The 23,883-nt window shown below is 33.0% G+C and overlaps 2 protein-coding genes across 2 annotated transcripts in view; both read right to left on the bottom strand.

Annotated features, from left to right (window-relative positions):
* Positions 1–9,868: 9,868 nt before the first annotated feature.
* On the bottom strand, positions 9,869–11,289 carry LOC131848603 (uncharacterized). Its single transcript, XM_059198521.1, has 3 exons — positions 11,207–11,289; positions 10,466–10,626; positions 9,869–10,030 (listed from the first exon to the last, which is right to left on the bottom strand). The coding sequence occupies exons 1-3, from the start codon at positions 11,208–11,210 to the stop codon at positions 9,902–9,904; spliced, it is 294 nt and encodes a 97-aa protein (XP_059054504.1). The 5' UTR covers positions 11,211–11,289; the 3' UTR covers positions 9,869–9,901.
* A 7,494-nt stretch (positions 11,290–18,783) lies between these two features.
* LOC131848591 (cell adhesion molecule Dscam2-like) overlaps positions 18,784–23,883 on the bottom strand; it is a 123,536-nt gene continuing 118,436 nt past the window's right edge. The window contains exons 32-36 of the mRNA XM_059198507.1: positions 23,381–23,498; positions 22,162–22,310; positions 20,757–20,882; positions 20,168–20,248; positions 18,784–19,301 (exon numbers count right to left, since the gene is read on the bottom strand). Coding sequence (XP_059054490.1) covers positions 19,273–19,301; positions 20,168–20,248; positions 20,757–20,882; positions 22,162–22,310; positions 23,381–23,498 — 503 coding nt within the window. The 3' untranslated portion in view covers positions 18,784–19,272. The remainder of the gene's footprint in view (positions 19,302–20,167; positions 20,249–20,756; positions 20,883–22,161; positions 22,311–23,380; positions 23,499–23,883) is intronic.

Raw genomic sequence — 23,883 nt, 5'->3', positions numbered from 1 at the left:
TTAGATAATTATTAATTTTGTAACACGGCAACACTTTCACTCTCTTGTTGCGAATTTGATCTGAATACGGGAATATACAAACCTCCTCTGAATTTAATTAAATAGAAATAGAAATAGAAATAATCTTTATTCAAATAAACTCATTACAAGCACTTTTGAATAGTCATATTTTGATTCTACCACTCATTCAGAATGCAGATTCATCACAAGAAGAATGAGCAAGAAACTTGTGTGTTGCTTTTTTGAATAGATGTTTTTTTTTATATAAATAATTACAGTATAACAAGTAAGAGGCATGCGATAATCAACATAGAAGTCGCTACGCACTCATTATTAATGTAATCAGATAATATTGTCAGTGCTATAGATTTAAAGTTTTTCTATAAAAACATTATTATCATTAACGAATTCTTCAATTTTATAGTAAGCTTTTTTGCAAAGGAACTGTTTTATTTGACATTTAAATCTTTTCTTGCTTTGATTTAAATCTCTTTCTGGCAGATTTATAACAGACTCTGGTATTTTATTGTAAAACCTTACGCAATTGCCATAAAACGAATTACTAACTTTAGCCAAACGACATTTAGGTAAAATCAGTTTGTTATTGTTACGTAAGCTTTTATTAGTGTAATCACTAACTCTTTTGAAACTGTTTATATTTTAATTGTTTTTATTACTAAGCCCTCAACAACAATCCAATGATTATCATCGCTAAATTATACAACCAGCATTATGGTGTAGTCCTGACCACAATTCTGTAATAAAATCGATGGTTGACAGAGTAGACGTGTTCCAGAGTGAGACTGCGAATTGGCAAATGCAGCCCTGCATGGCAAAAGATGTCCCGCAGTTAGGTGGAGTTACGACAGACATAGGGTTACAGGTAATAATTTGACGAGAAGGGCTAAAAATTGTACCCAGTGATACTGCTGATGATGATACTAGCATTGTTCTAAACGATGATGACTTCGGTGGTCTATCTGTTTAGCACATCGCTTGATTTCCAATTTTGAATCATAATTTAAAAAAAATATGAGTATTCTACATTCCTTCTCTATATAAACTATGAGTGTGATGAGTCTCTGTATAAAATGCACGAACTTAGGTATGTGAAATGTGCAAAATTTCACATTCCGTGCATTTTTCTAATAAGGAGTGCAAAGTTTATGGTTAATATATACGTATTAATATATAGAATGGATATAGTAATAATAGAAGTTGAAATAAAACTAGTCCGCTCCATTTTGCTATACATCTGTGGAGACTGGATTGCGTTCTAACATCTTCCTTTTGTAATAAAACCCTTTTGACTGTAGTTCCTAACTATGGTAAGTTTGCTTATGAATTAGATTTTATCTTTTAGACCTCAGTACTTACTAAAGGCACTTTAAGTGTATAAGGATAGGCCAAGATTCTAAAGCATGGCTCTCTCGACGTATTTTGAGAGAATAAAAACTTTTTATTGTTGTATAGTATGTATAGGTACTTCTAAGTAAGATAACAATTGTGGGTCTAAAGTGGGAAAATGAGTTTTTACCTTTATCCGTACGTAATAAGTTTGAGTAGTATAAAGACATATATTCTTTTTCCCAAATATTCCATGTTTTTTTCGGACTACTCTAATGCTGTTGGTCGCAGTTGGCAGCTTTACAGCTTCACCGGACGATAGGAGGTGAGTGCACTCCAAACCCGCGGATGGAGCGGCTGAAGGCCAACTCCCGCTGGACGGAGGTTACCGCTAGGGATTCGAACCTCGACTCAGGCCGTCGTAAATTCGATCACCGTTTGAATTCGACAGGGGATCGATCGGAGGGGTATTCCATATAATACAGGGGAATGTTACATACTTCTCAACTGTAAAACAAAAGTAAATTATTTGTACGTAATTAATAAGTGGATAATTATTTTAAATCCTATTAAGACAACCAAATTTCATCTGTGCAACCCCGATCTATATTTCAGTAAACTTCACTAATGACGTGATTAGACTAAAGCATGTGATGGGCTACCCTAATTAAATTTAATATTGCCATCGTGTGGGGAATGCGGTGATTATAAAGTTACTCAACTGTGTTAACTGAGAATTAAAACTTTTCGCTATTTAGTTGGACGTGAAATTTGTCATATATAACGGAAAACTTATATTATAATAAACGATGCGCAGTTCGGTTTTCAGCCAGGACTGTCGACGGAGACGGCTATTATGGCGCTCAAGGACACGGTCAGGTATTATACTGATAGAAGTACACCTGTCTATGCAGTTTTCTTGGATCTTTCCAGGGCGTTTGACCTGGTTAATTATGATATATTATGGTCAAAAATGCATCGCCAAGCTGTACCTTGTCAGCTGGTTGATTTATTTAAGTATTGGTATGATCATCAAGTTAACCAGGTCAAATGGTCGGGTTCGTTCTCGGAAGAGTATAGGTTGAGGTGTGGGGTGAGACAGGGGGACTGTCTTCTCCTGCACTCTTCAGTTTATATGTGAATGACCTGATTGATGGGCTTAGCAGTGCCAGGATCGGATGCTCCATACATGGAAACATGATTAACAGTTAAGTTACGCGGACGATATGGTGCTGCTGAGTCCATCGATTAGTGCACTTCGTCGACTGCTGAAGACGTGTGAAGAATATGCGGAGTCACATGGCCTCCGATACAATGTTAAAAAGAGCGAGGTCATGATATTTCATGGCAAAAATAGCACACAGAGAAGTATGCCGGCGGTATGTCTTTATGGCACACCATTGAATCGGGTGTCGCGGTTTAAATACCTGGGTCACATTGTATCGGGGGACTTGAATGATGACTATGACATAGAGAGGGAACGAAGAGCGTTGTCGGTCCGATGTAATATGCTGGCCCGTAGGTTTGCACGGTGTAATAACGACGTGAAGACAACGTTGTTTAAAGCGTATTGTCAGTCGTTTTACACGTGCGGCCTATGATTTGGGTATACGCAGAGGGCATACAACGCTCTTCGTATACAGTATAATAATGGGTTTAGGATGTTGTTGGGGCTCCCTCGGTTCTGTAGCGCATCAGAGATGTTTGCAGCAGCGCGGGTAGATGGATTTCAAGCCATAATGCGTAAAAGAGCTGCATCACTGATGTCCAGAATTCGGGGGAGCTCAAACAGCATCCTAAAAACTGTTGCTAATATACCTGATTGTCCGCTCCAGAGGCACTGGATAACGTTGCATTGTGGACCCAGTGCTTCTGGACGTGGACACAGGTACATGAATTAAATTTATCTACGTATATGTATATTATAAGTTACTAACATAGTTTTATAAGTTTTTTACTAACACTATATGGATGTAATTCCGAATTAAAAATAAATAAATAAATAAATAAAATAAATAATAACCGGCTATTTTACCCGGTTTTACCGGAATGAACACGTTGTATTGCAGTCTCATGAGACTTACAAAAAAGTTTGCTAATTGTTCACCCCGGTGCAGAAAGAGAGGTGTTAAAAGTTTGATATGTTTGTGTATTTTTTTATACTACGATGGTGGAAAACAAGAAGATGGGTCATCTGATGGTAAATGGTTACAGTGGCCTATACCAGAGACGTCAGGAGAGTCACGTGCGCGTTGCCGACCTTCAAGAAACCTTAATATACCCTTCTTAAAAAACCCCATGCTGTAATCTCATAAGAGAACCTCGGCGGGTAGTTCATTCCACAATCTAAGTGTACGCGGGAGGAAGCTCCTCTGAAACCATACCGTCCGAGATCTTTGAGGTTCTAGCGTGTGGGGATGAATTCCCTGTCGATGGCGAGTGCGATAGTAAAAGGTAACCGTATTTGTTATTCCTAGATCCTAAACAAGTGGACCGATTGTAATGAGTTTTTTGAAGATAACGTGGTCAAGATTAACCTTACTCAGGATTTATTAAAGTTTTTTTAGCGTTAAGATTATAATTTTATAGATAGGCTAGCTACTCGCCTGGCTTCGCACGGGTGTACATATTTTATATATATAAAGCTTCCTCTTGAATTACTCTATCTATTAAAAAATACCGCTTCAAAATCTGTTACATAGTTTTAAAGATTTAAGCATACATAGGAACAGACAGACAGAGATAGCGACTTTGTTATTAATATTATTATGATGATAAGAATTTATTTGGGTCTTCAGTAACTATATATATATAAACGTTCAGTAATAGTACAATAGGGGATGAATGTTTGTGTAACGAAGTCGTAGTACATATGTACTACGACTTCGTAATGTATATACGAATGTATATACATTACATCGATAGTAGATACATAGTTTATAAGACTAGTATTGATATAAACTTTTGAAAAGCTTCCATAGTGAAATCTTCACAAAAAATATTTCTCATTATTCCCTTTTTCTGATTATAGTTTCAAAGGCTGATCGAAGGTCAAAGGTCATATAAAATTACCAGTAAGCCCTTTTTCCCCTTTACTTTCGACAAGACCCCAATATTTCTACAGCAATTGCGTTATATGAATAATAAGAACATTTCGTATTTGCTCCTTATATTTCTATTTGTCATATATATATTCGACGGCCTATCTAGTTTAGCGATTTGAGATACTTGTTAACTTCTAATAGTCGCGGGTTCAAATCCACGCACACCACAAACATTGTACGTTTTCATTCTTCATTTTTATTATGCAATTACAAAAAAAAAATGTTTTCCTATCATATGTATAATAGTGCCTATAACATATGCTATAATTAGCTTGCGATTAGATGGTAATTTGTGAATTATCCAGGATTGTTACTTTAGATTAGGAATGGCAAACATGTTGATCTTTGTAGAAAAACTTAAAATTCATAGCGCTGACATTATCTAATTGCACTAAGAATGAGTGCGTAGCGGTTTCTATGTTGATTATCGAATGCCTCTTACCTGTTATTGTTTAATAGTTTATATAACAAAAACATATATGTTCAAAACAGCAACATACAAATGTTTTGTGTGTGATGAATCTGCATTCCGAATGAGAGGTAGAATAAAAAATATGACTATTCAAAAGTGCTTGTATTGAGTTTATATGAATTTGAATTTGAAAGATTATTTCTATTTCCATTTCTAACTATATACTTGAATAGCACATCATCATGTGATACTAATGGTACACCTCATACAGTTCCGAAGAACAATGTTGTCACGTTTCTAAACCATGTAATTTCACTGTCATGTTCCATCTCGTCCAAAACCGATTACAAAGTAAGCAATTTGACGTCTGAAGTAGACAAGTCTATTTCGCTAAAATACAGTATTTACATATACGGAAATCATATAGAACACTTAAGTAACATATTTTACACATATACTAACTGCCCGCCTCAGCTTCGCACGAATAATAATAATAATAATAATAATTCAGGACAATTGACACAGCGCCATCTAGTCCCAAGCTAAGCAGAGCTTGTGTTATGGGTACTAGACAACTGATATAAATACATGGATAATTTTTTTACATATATAGAAAACACCCAGACCGATACCAACAATCATACTCATGAATACAAATGTTTGTACCGTGCAAGGAATAGAACCCGCGACCATCGGATAGTAAAGTGGTGTGCTAAACCACTAGACCACCGAGAATGTATGTATATGTTTATATATATACCAAGACGTTGTATAAATTATATCAATTCTATGTTCATTGATCTATAATTCGAAATAAATAGGTAAAGGTAAACAATACAATATCAGACGCAATTATTTCCGCATTTATTCCGCATCAATACTTTTCTCATTTATATAACATCCCGATGAAGCTGTGTAGACTTGTCGAAACTCGGGTAGGTACCAAATAGAAGGACGGAAGATATAAGGTATTGTACATAAATGTGTGTTTCGATTAAACGATGAGATAAGGTCCTGAAATTACATAGTAAGTAAATGACATCTAAGTTCTCCGGAATAAGAACGCAAGGCTTCACATGATAATGTGATGTTCATATATACTTGTGTAATTTTTCTGCAATTATTGTCATTTTTCGCGGCACTACACCTTCAACATACCACAACAAACCTGCACTATAAATGTATATATACGTCCCTATAAAGTCTTAATGTTGGGGATATGAAAAAATCCTGCCCTCTGGCGGACGCGGCGCGCAACACTAGTGACAGATTCGATCGCGGGAACGAACAGCGGTTACGGCGGTCATATTAAAAACTTGGTGCAAATTGGCGGATTTTTGGTGTATTTGGGGTGAGTATAGGGACAATTTTATATTTTATTTATTATTTCGTGTACACAAAAGTGATTAGATAATAGGCATCGGCAGAGGTATATTTGTAAACGCCCTGAACCAGCGACTTTAACGCGGGGTGAACAGTAGGTGACGAAATTATTACCACCGAATACCACTAATATATATAAACTTAACAATACTGTTTACCATTCCAGATACATAAGAGTACCATCGGTGGTTTGTATTCACACACTTAAACTTAAATTGTAAGTAAGAATAAATTATTTAAAAGAGCAACACACAAGTTTCTTGCTTGTTCTTCTTGTGATGAGACAGCATTCCGAATGAGCGGTAGAGAAAAAAAAATGTTATGACTATTCAAAAGTGCTTCAATGTAAGTTTATTTGAATAAATGATTTTCTATTCTATTCTATTCTATTCCATTTTTGGTCAGAGCAGATTGATATTCAGCGTTGGGGTAGAAGCAATACATATATTTTTTATCCCTTTTTCCATCTGCCATCAGCCTTATGGCTATAATCAGATATATTGTATTATAATTTAATTTTTTTTAGAAGCAATACATATGATAATAAATATTTAATGTTTAATAGGTCTTTTATTAAGATTGCAAGTACGTTGCCGGCCTTTTAAGGAGGAATAATCTCTTTTCTTAAAGATTTCAATATCGTATCGGTTCGGAAATGCCATTGCTGAAAGATGATTCTATAATATGGTTATGCGGGCCAAAAAAGGTTCTAGAAAACGCACCGAGCAGGACCACTATTCATCCAGTAGTACGTTGTCGAAATTCAGCAGCTGATATTAATCCAAAGAATACATCAGAACACTCTCTGTGATATAAGTGGTAGAAAATTCACAGATTCCAATATATCTTCGCAAAGCCAAATGCGTTGAGTACGAGTGAAACCCAAGATACAATATAAGTTGTTTAATAATATTAAAGTAAACATAAATTGAAGAAAGCTATGATAAAGGTCCGCATTGGAGTGAAATCATTAATTTTGTGCTTATTTTATTGTTATCCTTTGATAAATCATCAATAGATACCGCTTCCAAATATATATGATCAAGGGAAAAGGATTGTTAGTAATGTGAACTGGTAATCCCATTGTCATGTCAGGTTAACCTCCATGCTGTTCAGAGCCCCCTGGAAAGTGTACTGATAAATTCCTGGTAAATTTACCATGATGGGCTAACTGACCTGACTTCATGCTCATCGTATTATCTTCCAGTAGTGCCACGGCAGTTAATACCGTTAGCGCAGGCGGAGCACCATTTCATTATCATCTATTTAAAATATATGAAATGAAATGAAATAATATTTATTGCTTAAAATGTGGTACATGTGTGGTTTTTAAGATCTTTAGAACTAGTTTCACACATTTTGTCATTTCTGACATGCAACAGACAAAACAGATGTCAATTTTGGTTATTATTCGTTAGTCAATATTAAGTACGTACATTATTAATTAATATGAGTATGTCAACTATATATATAAGAATTGCTGATTAGCCATCTATATATATGAATTTATTTCGACATAAATTTACAATTTCACTTGGCAATTTATTATATATTTTAATCGCCATGGCGTGACAGTTTGAACTGCATAATGACGTCTTTATAGATGGTAATATATATGGTATATATATTATTATCTATATATATATGAACAGAATCCGCAGGTACATGTACATTTCTCTCGCCCACGAATAGTGGGGTCGAGACCAATATATACAAACCCTTAGTGAAGCTGGAGCGTTCCAACTTAGATTAGTTGGTCTGTTTGCCTCGCTCTGTAATTACTCAAGAAAACATTCCCCAAGCCACACGACTAACTACTTATTAATATTATAGAACGTTCGCTAGTTCCACGATTTAGGTAAACATTGAGTATCTAGGGCGTACATCTGGATGATGTAGGTATAAATTCAACTATAGCAGATATATACTAACATTATTGTATACTCGCTGTTTCTTCAAAAATAAATGTTCAGGTCGGGAGAAATTATAATACTTCTTTCACGTCAAAGATTTAATGGTATCTGAATTAATAAGCAAAAATATCTACAGAGATAAAACCTACCATTCATTTTTTTCATCGTCGGAGTCGTAGTGGATTATATTTGAAAAAAATATCTTAGAAAAAAGTTAATCATGATTTTAAAAAAATACACATACATACCCAACAAAATGTAGAACTTTCAGAATGAGGGTAGACACCACTGACTACCACGTATGGCCCAGCATCAGCCGTGAAGTTATATTAGACTCCAAAATATCTGTATTCATTTAGCTCTATTACAGACTCAGATCAAATCTACCGTCAGTTTGGAATGAGAAGAACTGACAAGAAACTCAGCTCGTATTCTTTTCAAATAAATGCTGTACATATTTACAATATATTTGTAATTATATATGCAAATATGAAATGCAATGTATAATTAATGTACAATTATTAACTTAACAAGTATTGGATATAATTCGTTCTTCATTCTTTTTTTTTCTTCTAAAAACCGAAATTTGTTAAACAAAGTCTCATTAAAAGAACGAAGCCAATTTCCGCCCTTATTTTAGATACAATTAGGTTGGTATAGGTTTCTGAAACAATTAAGTTCTGTACAGCCTCACTGGCGTTAATTATATTTAATAATATTAAAGATTTAATTAATTTTAATTACGTTTCGACGCTCCAACCATAATTTATTTGGAGAAGTTACAAAGTTTCCTGTTATACAAGGTCGCTGATATTACAACTTACATCAGGTGTGTTAGGATATATGGCTTCCTTATTAATCTGCTGAGTTAAACCTCGGTGGTCTAGCGGTTTAGCACATCTGATTCTGATAGTCGCGGGTTCAATTTTCGCAATATATAAACATTTGTATACATGAGTATATATTTTTGTATATATAAACTAAAGAGTTTATATATAGTAATTTTTAATCAGCTCCGCTCTTGTATTTCTAAGCATGATATTATATACCTAGTTTTCCTCGAAAGCCTGAAATGCTAATTCCACATACAGTTACTTTGTGGAATGAACTTCCTGCCGAGGTTGTCTCGAGAGACTACAGCATGGGGATTTTCAAGAAAGATATATTAATGTTTCTTACGGGTCGGCAATGCGTACGTGGCACCCCTTGTGTTTCAGGCGTCCATAGGCTACGGTAACCGTTTACCATCAGATGGACAGTTTATTGTTTGCTACCATCGTAGTATAAACAAAGTGGGCTATGAAACACATAAAAAATTCTAAATCGGATTGATGTATTCAAGTATATTATTCAACTATAGTACCTAGTACCATAATTGAATACTACCATATACGGCTAATTTATATATTACTGATACTGAGATTTTTTACGTAATTTAAAAAAGTAAATGAACATACAGAGGGAGAAACAAATTGTTAGTAATTTGAACTAATTACTCCATCGCTAGCAATACCAAGTCCTTGACCTCCACGCGATTCCCCTTTGATTTGGAATCTTTCGTGATAAATTCTTGGTGAATTCTGACCTAACCTCATATTTATCCTATAATTCTCCACTAGTGTTCTACCAGCATAAACCGTTAGCGCAATTCCATAATCATCCATAAAAAAAATAAGTCTAAAACACTGAGTTTGCTTTACAATATTTAATTTATCCAATAATTTAATTATATACTCATTATTTCAAACAAAATAAGCATCGACGGTGAATCTGCAAATGTTTTTAACGCCTTCTTGTGTTTGGACGTGGTTGTCGACATATATTTCTGGTGATGAGCATCGAGAACAGCATTTGTGGTTACAAGTACATCTCTGAAACAGTATTTAAAATCAATATCATAATAATAATTAATCCGGTATTACTCAAAACTAGTTTTAAAAAGCTATTCATCCTACTGAAACATATTTGTAACGAAAAGCCATAATACTAAATACCTAAGTAATACCTTGAAATATAAGGAAGGCACATTTATATTTGGCTGGGGCACGTATAGGTGAGTATTACCTTCTTTTATACCAAATCAAAGAAGAGAAGATAATAACAATAATATAAATCATCTATATGTCTTAAAAAATGAACGGTTAAAATTGCTTCTTATAATAAACTTAACAGGATAATCTAAACAAAACCATCTACAACACAGAGGGGGCAGTGAGACCACTCTAACTGCTAGCTCAAACTCTGTTTAGCATGGGACTACTTGGGCTTTGTGTCAATTGTCTAATATTATTATTATTAATATATACTTCTTCTTTATTCCTTGTTCGACGCCTTATTTGTAAGCATCTAGGTCTTCTATTAGTACAGGGGCAGTATCTTCTCTTCCTACGCAATTCAGCTGATTGCTGTAATTTTGATCGCACTCCTGACCAGGTGTCACAAGCTGGTCCACAAGAACATGTTGAACCTTATAATAAAAAAATATATATTATATATAACAATATAAATATATATTTAGCTAACTGTCACAATCATAACAAAGAACGAAACTTTTTTACGAAATTGTATATATGGTTCTATGCAGTCGAAGTGGACGCAAGAGGTATACCTCTAAAATCTACGAAATATCTCTAAAATCTTCTAAAAGATCTCCTAAAAGAGCCAGTCTAGAATTGCAATAAGTTCTATACTTATAGAACATTTAACTAGACTCCTACCAGATTAGCCTGAACAGGGAGGTAAACACGAGCGGTGAAATAGAAATAGAAATAATCTTTATTCAAATAAACTCATTAGAAGCACTTTTGAATAGTCATATTTTGATTCTACCACTCATTCGGAATGCAGATTCATCACAAGAAGAATGAGCAAGAAAGTGAGTGAGTGGTAAGGGTGAGTGTTGTGTTGAATGGCTTACTCAGCAAGAGGTTTTCAGACCTACACCCGTGTCACAAGTCCTGGGATCTGCTCGGAGTTTCCCTGTCTGCCATGGTATACTAAGAAGTTCGTCTCTTATGAATAAATTTATACATATAAATTTACTTTACCCATATGATTGTTTTTATAGAATTACAACAACAACCGAACAAATACATTGTCATTTTCTTGGCCATCTGGATATAAAATTTCTTTTATAATACTGAATTACTGACTTAAATAAATAATACAATAAACTTACTTCAGTAAATAATAATATTTTTTATTATTATCATCAAATTTGGCCAATATTTTTACTTCGAAAATCGTACATGAAACTCAACTGATCATTTCTATGAAGATGATATATTAAATAACTGATTATCATTAAAAAGTAATCAATATATGTATTCTAAATTTATGTATTGAAGTTAATATGATCTATCACAATAGAAATAAAAATATTGATCCAAATTGAGATTTATCAATTGTATTGCGAGTTCAGTAAAAAAGGTTTTACTAAAATATTGAAATAAAAACAAAAACTATTATCTATTGTTTTGTCCATCCGTGCGGGGTAGTGAAAATTTGTCGGCGTAACCGATCCCACGAGTCCTTCCTCGTCCAATTCAAAAGGGGCTCTCCACCTCGGCTCAGGCCATCATAATTTCAACAAATTACAACGGCATGAGTCGAGGTTCGAACTCCTAGCGGTGTACTCAGACTAAAGTCGTATCCACGTGGGAGTTGGCCTTCAGTTGTTCCATAAGTCCTTCCACGGGTTTGGAGTGCCATTCGTACTCGTCCTGTGAAGGTGCAAAGTCCAGCTGCTGGCCAACAGCATTAGAGTAGTCCAAAAAGAAATCCACGAGTCTAGTTTGCACCTAGATGTAAAAGACGCTGCATGCCCTTTTTTAAAATTCAACTATTGCGTGTGCCGTGAATAAATTTAATTTTTATCAAGTCTCTGTGCCTTCCATTTTGCTTCGAATTGCCCTACCAGCTCCTTCAATATATTTATCAAGTCGAAGTGCCTACCAGCCTACCAGCTTCTTCAAGACATTAATATTTCAGTGTAGACGTTCAATAAATATGCCACGGATCCCAATATTTATTGACCTACACTTCGCCTATAAACGTACTATTAATGCAATATAGTCTGTCGTCTAGATATAGCAACTAAAAGTGCGATCTAACTCAACAATGTAAAGCTCTGCTCTCATCAGACCAGAACTCCATTGGAACTCCAGAGGCGGCGCGAGCTCAAACAAGCAATTAAACTATACCCAGCAGATTAATTATTTGTTTACGCGACAAACTGAACGGGATTGCAATTTTAAACTATCGGTTCTCGATTTGAGTTCATTTAAGAAATGTGATATTATGAAAAATACCCTCACACTATTGCAGATATAATGGGTAGACTGTATGATCCCCTTTTTATAGGGCTTAATAGGGTCTTATAGGATATCTCAACTAAACGACTGAACCAATCTTAATACTTATTAAAATTTTACTAGACGAAAGATTGTATCACTAGGAAGAACATAGGCTATCCTCTATCTCAAAAGAGTAGACGAAGAATAGAATAGAAAGAATAGAAAATCATTTATTCAAATAAACTTACATTGAAGCACTTTTGAATAGTCATTACATTTTTTTAATCTACCGCTCATTCGGAAAGCTGTCTCATCACAAGAAGAACGAGCAAGAAACTTGCGTTTTGCTCTTTTAAATAATTTTATTATTACTTTACATTTTTAAGTTTATGTGTGTGAATCCAAACCACCAATTAGCACTAATTCAATTAAATACTCAAATAGAAAAAATATATAATATATAACCAATTGGTTAAACAATTAATAAGAGGAAATCAGTCATAGTTATTAGACCAGAAATCACGTGTAACAACTAATTTGCTAATATTTTTTCTATATGAGGATTTTGATCCCAAATTGTTTAATTTTTCTTATGAGTTTTGAAACAAATCATGTTCGTGTAATCCATAATTGGTATGGCTTCATCTCATTATTTGCTTCAAATTATATGGCTGCCTTTTGTTAAGCACATTTATAGCAAGTGTTTGTATTGTACGTATTTTTTGAGTGATCAATAGAATTATTATTATTATTTATCGGGTTACGAGACCTGATTAGACTATTTGATTTTGCAAAAGCTATTACTGGACAATAGACACAACAGTCCCCAATTTAAGCACAGCTTGTGTTATAGGTACTAAGTAACTGACAGAATAAATATTTTTTTTATTTGTAAATACATATATAATATACATAGAAAACACCCAAAGCTTATGGTCACTATACTTACAAATTTTAACTTCAAAATGAATCTGTATTATTGTAAACATGTACAACATTTATTTGAAAAGAATATGAGCCTCAGCTCATTTCTTGTCAGCTCTTCTCATCTCGAAATCATTCCGAACTCATGGTAGATTTAACATATCATATAAGTCTGTGATATATCTACATGAATAAAGATATTTTGTTTTTGGAATACTTCTAAATATTTCTATTTTTTTATGGCTTTTTTTTATAGAAGGATGTAAATTTAAGAATTAAGAATTTCTATTTTTTTATCGCATTAAAATACATACAGATTAAAATACTGTATGTATTTTAATGCCATAAAAAAATAGAAATTCTTAAATTTTCATCCTTCTACCATCAACACCTATGTATATTTTAAGAACGATATTAGTACTTTAATTTATATGTTAAAATAAGGTTTGTTGGGTCAGATAGTAAAATATTATGTATAAAATTCTCGTGTTAGTTACCATACTATTCCGAAAAGGCTTGACCGATGTTTATGAAATTTTATATGAATATTCAGTAGGACTGAGAATCTGCTACCAACTATGTTTCATACCTTTAAGCGATAAGGCTTGTCCACCCCTAACATTTATTTTTTATTGAATTTGTTTTTTTTTTTTGTAATGTGGCATTAAAAATATATACAACTCATAATTTACCCCATCTGTCATCTTCTATCTCTATGAGTTTAGTCTCCAATTATTTGTCACTTTAATTAAAAAGAGAAAATAGTAGTGGTAACTCAAGCACTACAATTTCTGGGCTCAACTTTATATTATTGGAGTTGGCAAGTTGTCGTGGTCCCGCAACTAAAAGTGTTTTGCAGTTATGAACAATTGGTTTGTTAGAAATTGGCGCCTGAACGGGTTTATAGACAACTAACGACCCGTCCCGACTTCGCACGTATGCATTGCAAATCTTTGAATTTTTGTCTTGCTCTATACTATACTAAAACACATGTATTATACATATAAACTTTTCTCTTGAATCTTCACTCTATCTACTGCATTAAAATCCGTTTAAAAGATCTAAGCAGACATACAGCGGAATAGTAAATAGTCTATACTCTGTAAAGATATATGTAACTATCTGTGCCCGCGGTTTTATTCGCGTGAAATTTATAGTCTATGTGTTATTATGATGTATAAACTACATTTCTGTAAAGATTCATTAAAATCCACTTAGTAGTTTTTGAGTGAAAGAGTAACAAACATCCATCCATCTCACCATTCGTACTCACAAACTTTCGCGTTTTTAATACAGGCTGAGCCCGCGGTTTCATCCGCTTGAAATTTCATTAATATATGTATGTGTTATTACGATTCCGTATGACATTTATAGTATATGTGTTATTCTGATGTATAAGCTATATTATTGCAAAGTTTCATTAATGTCCATTCAGTAGTTTTTGCGTAAAAGAATAACAAACATCCATTCATCTAACCATCCATAGTCACAAACTTTCTAGTTTACAATATTAGTAAGATAGTAGATAACAGAAAAAATACACGTATATGGAAAACTTCTTCAAATTAGGCTATCGATTTAGACAGGGAATCCAATTTTACACTCTAGTGCCCACACTCCCTTGTGATTTGGGACACCGCGTTTTTTCCCCAAAAATCTCTATATGGCTTCTACACAGATATGCAATATTAGTTCTTGGCATTTCAAATTAAGAATACCGTTATGGTTTAGTGGTATAATACATTTACTTTTGAACGTAATGGTATTCAGTTCATGAAACTTCAATTCAATTTGTTAATATTATATTTAAGCTTTATTAGTCGTATACCAATCCGAAATACCTACAAGTAGTTTTTTTGTGTTAATAAATGGTAACCGGACATCACGTTATTATGTGCACCTCTAGAATGGCAACGCATGATGAGGGTATACATAGGTATACCCTCATCACTTTAGTCCTCTCGAATGGTAACGCATTAATAGTCATGAGTTACCATTCGAGAGGACTAAGGTAATAATATTATTAATATTACTGGACAATACACACAACAGCATGTAGTCCCAATTTAAGCACAGCTTGTGTTATAGGTACTAGATAACTGGTAGAATAAATATTTTTTTATTTGTAAATACATGTATAATATACGTAGAAAACACCCAAACCGATACAAACAATCATACTCATGTATACAAATGTTTGTACCGTGAGGAATTGAACCCGCGACCATCGGAAGTAAGGCGGCGGTGCGCTAATTGATTCCTCGAATGAATAGTTCAGTTTCAGGAATAAAATCATAGAATTTGTTCATAATAATAATAATAACTCTGGACAATATCACACTGCCATCTAGCCCCGAGCTAAGCTATAATGCATTTTTTTTGTAGATACATATCTACATGCAGAATATACATAGGAAATATCTACCCCTTCGATCGATCTTTCTTCCAATTCAATCCAGGATCTAAATTACGACGGCCTGAGCCGAGGTTCAAACCCCTAGCGGTACCCTCAGACTCAAGTCGCATCCGGTAGGCGAGAGTTGGCCTTCAGTCCTTCCGCGGGTTGGGAGTGCCATCTACACTCGCCCCCTAACGTCCGGTAAAGCTGTAAAGGCCACCTGCGGCAAACAGCATTAGTAGTAGTAGTCTGAATACAAACGAAGATACTCATGAATATAACTGCTATGAATATCTAATACTTGTGTTAGAGTTCACATCAATAATTTAGAATAAAATTCGATATTTTAAAAAGATATTAAAAGAAGGTAGTTTGTGTTTAGTCCTAATGAAGTACCCAATCTAAAGATTATTACAAATATTGTGAATAGCGCCATCTAGTATATATAGATCGACCTACTGCAGTTACTTCAGTCTATAAATACGGAGGTCGGTAGTTGAATAATCCTCTTTCGTTGCGTGAGCCGCGGCATTCAGTCGACGAGCGCAGAGCGTGCCGGTTGTGTTTTGGATACTAATGTGAATTGTATTAGAAATGGGTTTATCCCGGTCTTAGTTAGGCCTAGGGGGTACTGCAAGTAGTGAAGGTAAGTGTTAATGCATTCTAAAGAGGTCTTTTAAACCTACACCCGTGTCACAAGTCACGGGCGCTACTTGGAGTTTCCCTTGCGATAGCCGGTTTCAAAGCCTAAGTCATCATCATTTATTAGTGCTTCTTACACTTGGTAGTTGGATTCACACATTTCAACTTAATAATGTAAAGTTGCAACTAAATTATTTAAAGAGCATCACGCAAGTTTTGCAGGTTCTTCTTGTGCCGAGTCAACTTTCCGAAACAGCGGTAGGAAAAAAAAAATAAGTGATATCTAAAATATACTAAAATGCTTCAATGTAAGTTTATTTGAATAAATGATTTTCTGTCCTATTCTATTCTATTTTGTGTAATGAAATTGTCAAATCAATATCTATTATTTCAAGTACCGATCGTTCCATCTCGGCCAAGTTTTCAACCAATTTTCCGGTCTATGGCGCCGAACAAAACGGTAGTTCCGTAACACTTTATACGAAAAGTTTCCGTACGCTCATAATAAACTCGTAGAAGATCGCTTTCGTGGGTCATAAAGCATTTTTATATTAACATTGAGTTGGTATTGATGTCTAATAAGCATGATTATGGAAACAGGCCTTGACGGCCTCAGTACAGCACATCGCCTTACTTCCGACGGTCGCGGGTTCGATTCCTCGCACGGTACAATAATTTGTATTCATGAGTATGATTGTTTGTATTCGTCTCGGTGTTTTCTGTGTATAGTATGTATGTATTTACAAAACAAATATCTATGTATTCATATCTGTTGTTTAGTACCCATAGCACAAGCTCTAGGTAACTTGGGAGTAGATAGTGTTGTGTGAATTGTCCTGAGATATTATTATTATTACAGGTGTTCTCGAGTAAACACTTTAATAATTCTGAATTCAAACATTATTTCTTTTCGATATAAGATTGGAGTCAATTTGGTAATAATTATTTTATGATAATTTGTAAATTTATCGTGTTATTTGAACTGACTATAGAGGCATATGATTATTTAATTGAATGAGTGCTAATCGGTAGCTTGTATTCACACACTTAAATTGTAAAGTAAGAATAAATTTGTTTAAAAGAGCAACACACAAGTTTCTTGCTCGTTCTTGTTATGAAACAGCGTAACGAATGAGCGGTAGATTAAAAAAACAATGTGATGACTATTCAAAAGTGCTTCAATGTAAGTTGATTTGAATAAATGATTTTCTATTCTATTCTATATCTTAATCGTCATATTCCTCTTAATCATCTTAAACCTCTGGAATGACAACGCATTAGGGATAGTACTGGCGTCATATGATCTGTCCATTGTGTTAATACAACTTACAATCATGTTGTAGCTTATTTCCCATTCTATTTACATTAAAAAAAAACAGAATCCGTCATCTTATATGCTGGTTTACATATGTTTCAAAGTAGTCAAAATTTTTATGGGTTTATACAAAATTTTATCTGATTATTAAACTCCCAAATAAAATAACTGTATCATTGTACTATTATTGGCAATAAATAGATTTATTATTCTATATTTTTAATACAATATATACACTGTTTTAAACTTTTTTCACGTATTAATTAGTATTATGGTAAATATAGGTAATAGTAATTGGTTAAAGGTAATGTATAGTATGTAATTCTTATTTATTACTACTTTATATATATTTAAGAGCTAATCATCTACTTTGCTTAACTTCAATGATCGATTTTAAAGTACATAGTAATTATACTAACGGTATGTATAAATAAAACGAATGTTTTTATACAACTAACATTTATATTTATTTCGTCGAAATTTAATTTCTATACGTAAATTAATTTACATAATTTAGCTTCAAAAAAAATGGTAAACAATCAGTCTTCTTCAAGATAACTTAGAAGTTATAATACACAGGATGTAAATAAACGATTTTAGTATTTGATGGTAATTTATTTCTTACTGAATAAATCCATTTTATCTTCTTTAAATTACCCATTAAAATGGAATAAGAATTAATAAAACAATTTATTTACACCCTGTATTTTTAATTTTCACTACATTTAATATTATTATATAATTCACAATCGATAATTATCATTTAAATAGAATTTTATTATAAAAAATGTAAAGAGAACTATACTAACAATATACAGTCATAAAGCCAATGTTATTTTACAAGAAATCTACTATTGTTCTATTAAAACTCAATGTTTCTGAAACTTCACTAATTTAGACTTATACACCCTTATAGTTAAATAAAAAGTAACTTAATAATATGATATTAAAACTACACAGGTATAACAAAATTATAGTTGTAGAGTAAATATATAAGTATCACAATGACTAACCATAAGTGAGTTTGTTGAAAATCTGTGATTAAAAAAAAACAGATAAAGAGCTAAAGTAGCATCATAACTAACATTTCTAAATTACCTAGCAAATCAATATGAAACAAAGCAATGCGTCTAGAAACTGTCTTAAACATTTGATAATAAAATAATGAACACCAAGCCTAAGATTAATGTTAATTTAATTGCTAGGCTGTAAAAAAGTTTTACTATTGAATAATGAGCAACAATACTAATTAGTTTTAGTCAATTTTATACAAAATTTAAATAATTTAAGTTAGTGATATAATTCTGACTACATGTAATCATTTAAATAAATACCTTACAATAATAATAATTAAAATACAATACTTTAAATTGAGGATAAATGCTATGAAATTAAATATTGCATATTTGTAAGATAATTTATTATATAATTACTTGGTTATTGTATAAATTACTTGTATAAATTCTGTATTGATATCTAAATTATATAACTAAATCAGTAGATGTATTAATTAAAACTAGATCGGGTTTCACTTCTCAGCTACCTGTGGTGAGGGACTCTGCAGGCTTCTGAAAGTAATGATAAGTAATATAATAAATCCTTACTAATAAAATCTGTCTGTCTCACTTTTACGTCAAAACTACTATACCGATTTAAATGAAAATTATACACAGATAGTCTAGATCCTGAGAAAGGACGTAGGCTATTTTTTAATGCGAAAGAAAGGTTGTAAGGCATTGAAAAGGAAGATGAGACATTGTATAAGAAAATATCGTCATTTTAAAAGTTACGAGCTTGAAACTTATATTTTAGGCTGTTGATTAAATATAAATAAATATGACACTCAAAGTTTACAAAATTTTACCCTTAAGAAAATTTGTATGGAAAATCGTCATTTTTGAAGCTATAACGATGATTTTTTTTCTTTGGATTAGTTTATCAAATATTAATATTATTTGGTCAATGGCACTAAAACACGTCGACGAAGTCGCGGGGGCACAGCTAGTGTATATAAATACTTTGATAGATTTTTTAAATATATAAAAATAAAACACTCCAATACAAAAAATCATACTCATGTTTACTCGTGCTAAGAATCTAGTTTATATCACAAATCGAATCTAATTTACGAATCGAATTTATGTCTATATATATATATATATATATATATATATATATATATATATATGTGATATTGTAGGTGTAAAGGTGACTGACATAGTGATCTATCAACGCACAGCCCAAACCACTGGACGGATCGGGCTGAAACTTTGAATGCATAAAGCTACTATGACGTAAGCATCCACTAAGAAAGGATTTTGATAAATTCCACCCCTAAGAGGACAAACTAACGCGAGCGATGCCGCGGGCAAAAGCTAGTGTTATATATAAACTATATTAATGTTGATATTATTTTAATAATAAAAATACATACTTCTGGGCACACTTTTCAATGTTGTAGTTCTCGAAACGCAGTCGCTTTCTTCTGACTCCGATCTCATTTGGAAACTTGTTTCTAAAATGAAATTTGTAGTAAGTAAATCTATGCTAATATAATAAAGGTGAAAGTAAAAGAGTCGGTTATCTGTTTACATATATGCTCTAATCTCAGGAATCACTAATTTAAATTGAAAAATTCTTATGATGTTGGATCGATGAGGACTATAGACTATATAATATCACTCTATATCTAATAGTACTCAATTATTAATGTAAAGTAGTAGTAAAAGTTAAAAAAACAAAGTGTAGTAGTAAATATTTATATATATAACTATATTATATGCATGTATTATTTATATATTAGTTGTGATACCATGTGCACCACCTATATACACTTTTCACTATATCTTTACCCTCTAAAGATTGCGTGTAGGATATTGCTTAGCGATAAGACCGCTTTTTATACTTGTGATTATATATACATATTTATAATAATTAAGATCGTTCTGTATCTGGAGTAATAAAGTGTACAAATAAGAAAAAATAAAATTTTTTTAAAGTAATGTTTGAAAAATACGACTCACCGCTATCGTATCTAGATTTGCTGTTTCCGGGCATATGTATTCTGCTAGGAACCTCTTGATTGTCAACGTGTCCAAAAGTACGAAAGCCTATTGCGAATTGAGCATAAGGACTAATTTCGTAGAGCTCTGAAAAATATATGATAGAAAAATATCTGTAGGTATATAAAAATGGGATAGATATAAATATATAATTTTATTTTTTATTATTTTTTATTTTTTTCTTTTCTTTTATGACCTTATTATTAACACTAGTATTAATATTAATGTATGTATTGCATACGTTTTATTCCTTGGTGAGTGCATTGGTATTGTACTGTAATACTCACTGAGAGCATGTAATTTTATAAATAAATAAATAAATATGTTCTTTGTTATTATAATTATAATTCTTTTCAATTAATATAATTTATAATTTCACCGATTTTAGATATATGAACAATTTCATAAAACACGTGTGCGTTATAAACGCAAATAGTGCAGTTATATTCCATCACCGCACTATTTGGTATTTTTTAAATCAAATTTCGAAATGATCACCGGCCGGCACCTGCCAGTAGGCAGAGCGCTCATTTTAAATAGTAAAACGGCAAACAAGTTTTATGATTGAGTTTATTTAAAACTAGCTGTACCCGCGACGTCGTCCGCGTGGAATTATACTTCATTTTTCTACAATAAAATAATATTTCTAAAATAGAAGTGGCCTAAGTGACTCCCTATTACATCAGCTACCTGCCAAAAAAAGTCCCGTTAAAATCGGTTCAGCCGTTTCAGAGATTAGCCGGAACAAACAGACAGACAGACAAAAATTTTAAAAAGTGTTTTTTTTGTGTATGTTCCGTATTTATATTCATATGTATGCAGTAAAAAACGGTTATTTCAATATTACAAACGGACACTCCAATTTTATTTATATGTATAGATAAAGTGTATTAAATAATGTTCTATGTGCGCGTTTAACACTCAGCTGTATTACGCCATCGCCTTCAGATCGGGCTAAAATTTTGTGTGTTTTAATCAACATAACGAACTTCACTATATAATATATACTATTATTTTATGTAAATAATATGTATATTTAATGCTACGCCTCAATCGTGTATCTCTAGACTTCTGAAAGCCCTTCCGATCGATTCTCCGTCTAATTCAAACGGGAATTGATATAATGGCCTGAGACTACGGTACCCTCAGACTAATGTCGGGCGGCGGCTGGCGGGTGCTGTCCTTCAGCCGTTCCATAAGTCCTTCTGTGGGATTGGAGCGCCATCTGCACTCGCTCCTTATCGTCCGATGCAGCTGTCAAGTCTAGCGGCCAACACCATTACAGTATTCGGAAAAATCTTCCCAAAGGTACACTAAGGTAATGCTAATGTATTAATTCCACCTTTGCACCACATTTTATGCTCACCATGCTTGCTGTCTGCATTAAGATGCACCGGCGTGCTATAAACACGGTTGTTGACATCTGCCGGAGGCTGAGGTGTGGTGGTCGTATTAACATGTTCCGACTTGCAATCTGCTGTTAACGAGTTACGATACTCTGTAAGTTGATGGTGACTGTGAACAAAAAGTCGAATCAATGACTGTTACTATGGTTCTATAGACGGCCTCGGTAGTCTAGTGGTTAATCTTATATACAATGGTCGCGGTTTCGATTTCTCGCATGTTACAAACATTTGTAATCATGAATATGATTGTTTGTTCCGATCTATCCGATCTCTCCGATCTCGGTATATATTATATATGTATTTTCATAAAAAATGTATTCATTATGTTTGCTGGAGGAATATTACAATCAATGTTTTAATTGTAATAAATAAAATATTTAGAATATATTGTAAACAGATTTTAATAATGACGCCACGGAATGTTCGAGAAGGAGTGCAAAATTATATATAAACTAACATCGATGTTCTGTGCCTGACGTTCCAAATTTGAATTCTTAAAATTTTATTTTTAAATATATTAAATGGCTATTTGCGATCGCAAACACATTATATCAGTTGTCTAGTATCCATAACACAAGCTTTGCTTAACTTGAGACTAGATGGCGTGTCTAAATTGTCCTGAAATATTATTAACTTATTAATTAAACGAGATTATTTGATTTAGACTCATTATGATCAACAATCAATGCATACTACTACTACTAGCGACATCTATATTTACTTTTACATAGTGCTGTGATACCAACCATAGTGATGACATCACTATGGATAGTAAATTAAGTACATTCTAGTTATGAGACAGAGGACAGAATTGAAGAGAAGGATATGAGAAGAAGTTGAAAGTAATAGAAGAGAAACATAGTTATTGAAATAAATGAGAAATAAAGTTAAAAGAATATGATTAATTCAAATGGATATTGGCAAGGAACTCAACGTGAATATCGTTAAATTTATACTTTAAAATCATTCTATTCTTCTCTATTTTCATTCAGCACATTCTGTCAACTTCCATTCACTTTCATTCAGTGATAATGTTTTTATCATTATAGAAATATAAATAAACTTTCTTCAAATAAACTACTATTGTGAACGGAACTTAACTTAAAAACTAAACTTTATGGTAATTTATTACCATAATGGTATCATTTGTTATTGTAGTAATAGCTAAATAATACTCACCTATGTCTCTTGACTAGTATATAAACGCATGTAAGTGAGCAAATCATCAGTAGAATGGAACTGCAAATAATTACTAACATGTTTATGTCGAAGTACTCAGATGGGGGGCCAATCGATTCTGAAAAAAAAACAATTTTGTTACTTAATAGATAATTAATAGTTAAATATACATGTTAGAGAGAGAGAGGTATATACCTTTATTTGTCATAATGTTCGTATTTAACCCCGTTTAACTACATATATGTTTAACTAGCTTTTGCCCACGGCTTCGCTCGCGTTAATTTACCCCCTTAGGGGTGGAATTTATCAAAATCCTTTCTTAAGGGATGCGTACGTCATAGTAGCTTTATGCATGCAAAATCTCAGCTCGATCGGTTTAAAATTGAACAATTTTCATACAAACTTTCATCCCCTATTATATCCCCTTGGGGGTAGAATTAATCAAAATCATTTCTTAGCGGATCATCATAACATCTACCTGCATGCCAAATTTCAGCCCGATC

The sequence above is a fragment of the Achroia grisella genome, unplaced genomic scaffold (genome assembly GCF_030625045.1).
Source record: "Achroia grisella isolate CSIRO2021 unplaced genomic scaffold, CSIRO_AGI_Agris_v1 utg5640, whole genome shotgun sequence".
Taxonomy (NCBI): domain Eukaryota; kingdom Metazoa; phylum Arthropoda; class Insecta; order Lepidoptera; family Pyralidae; genus Achroia; species Achroia grisella.
Note: the sequence above shows the minus strand (reverse complement) of the source record. Positions and strands in the feature narration are given on the sequence as shown.

Bases quoted from the DNA above. Each gene is read 5' to 3' on its own strand.
- LOC131848603 (XM_059198521.1), bottom strand. The intron at 10,031-10,465 runs GTATATATTAAT...ATACTGTTTCAG, and splicing joins GAACAAGGAATAAAGAAGAA to AGATGTACTTGTAACCACAA.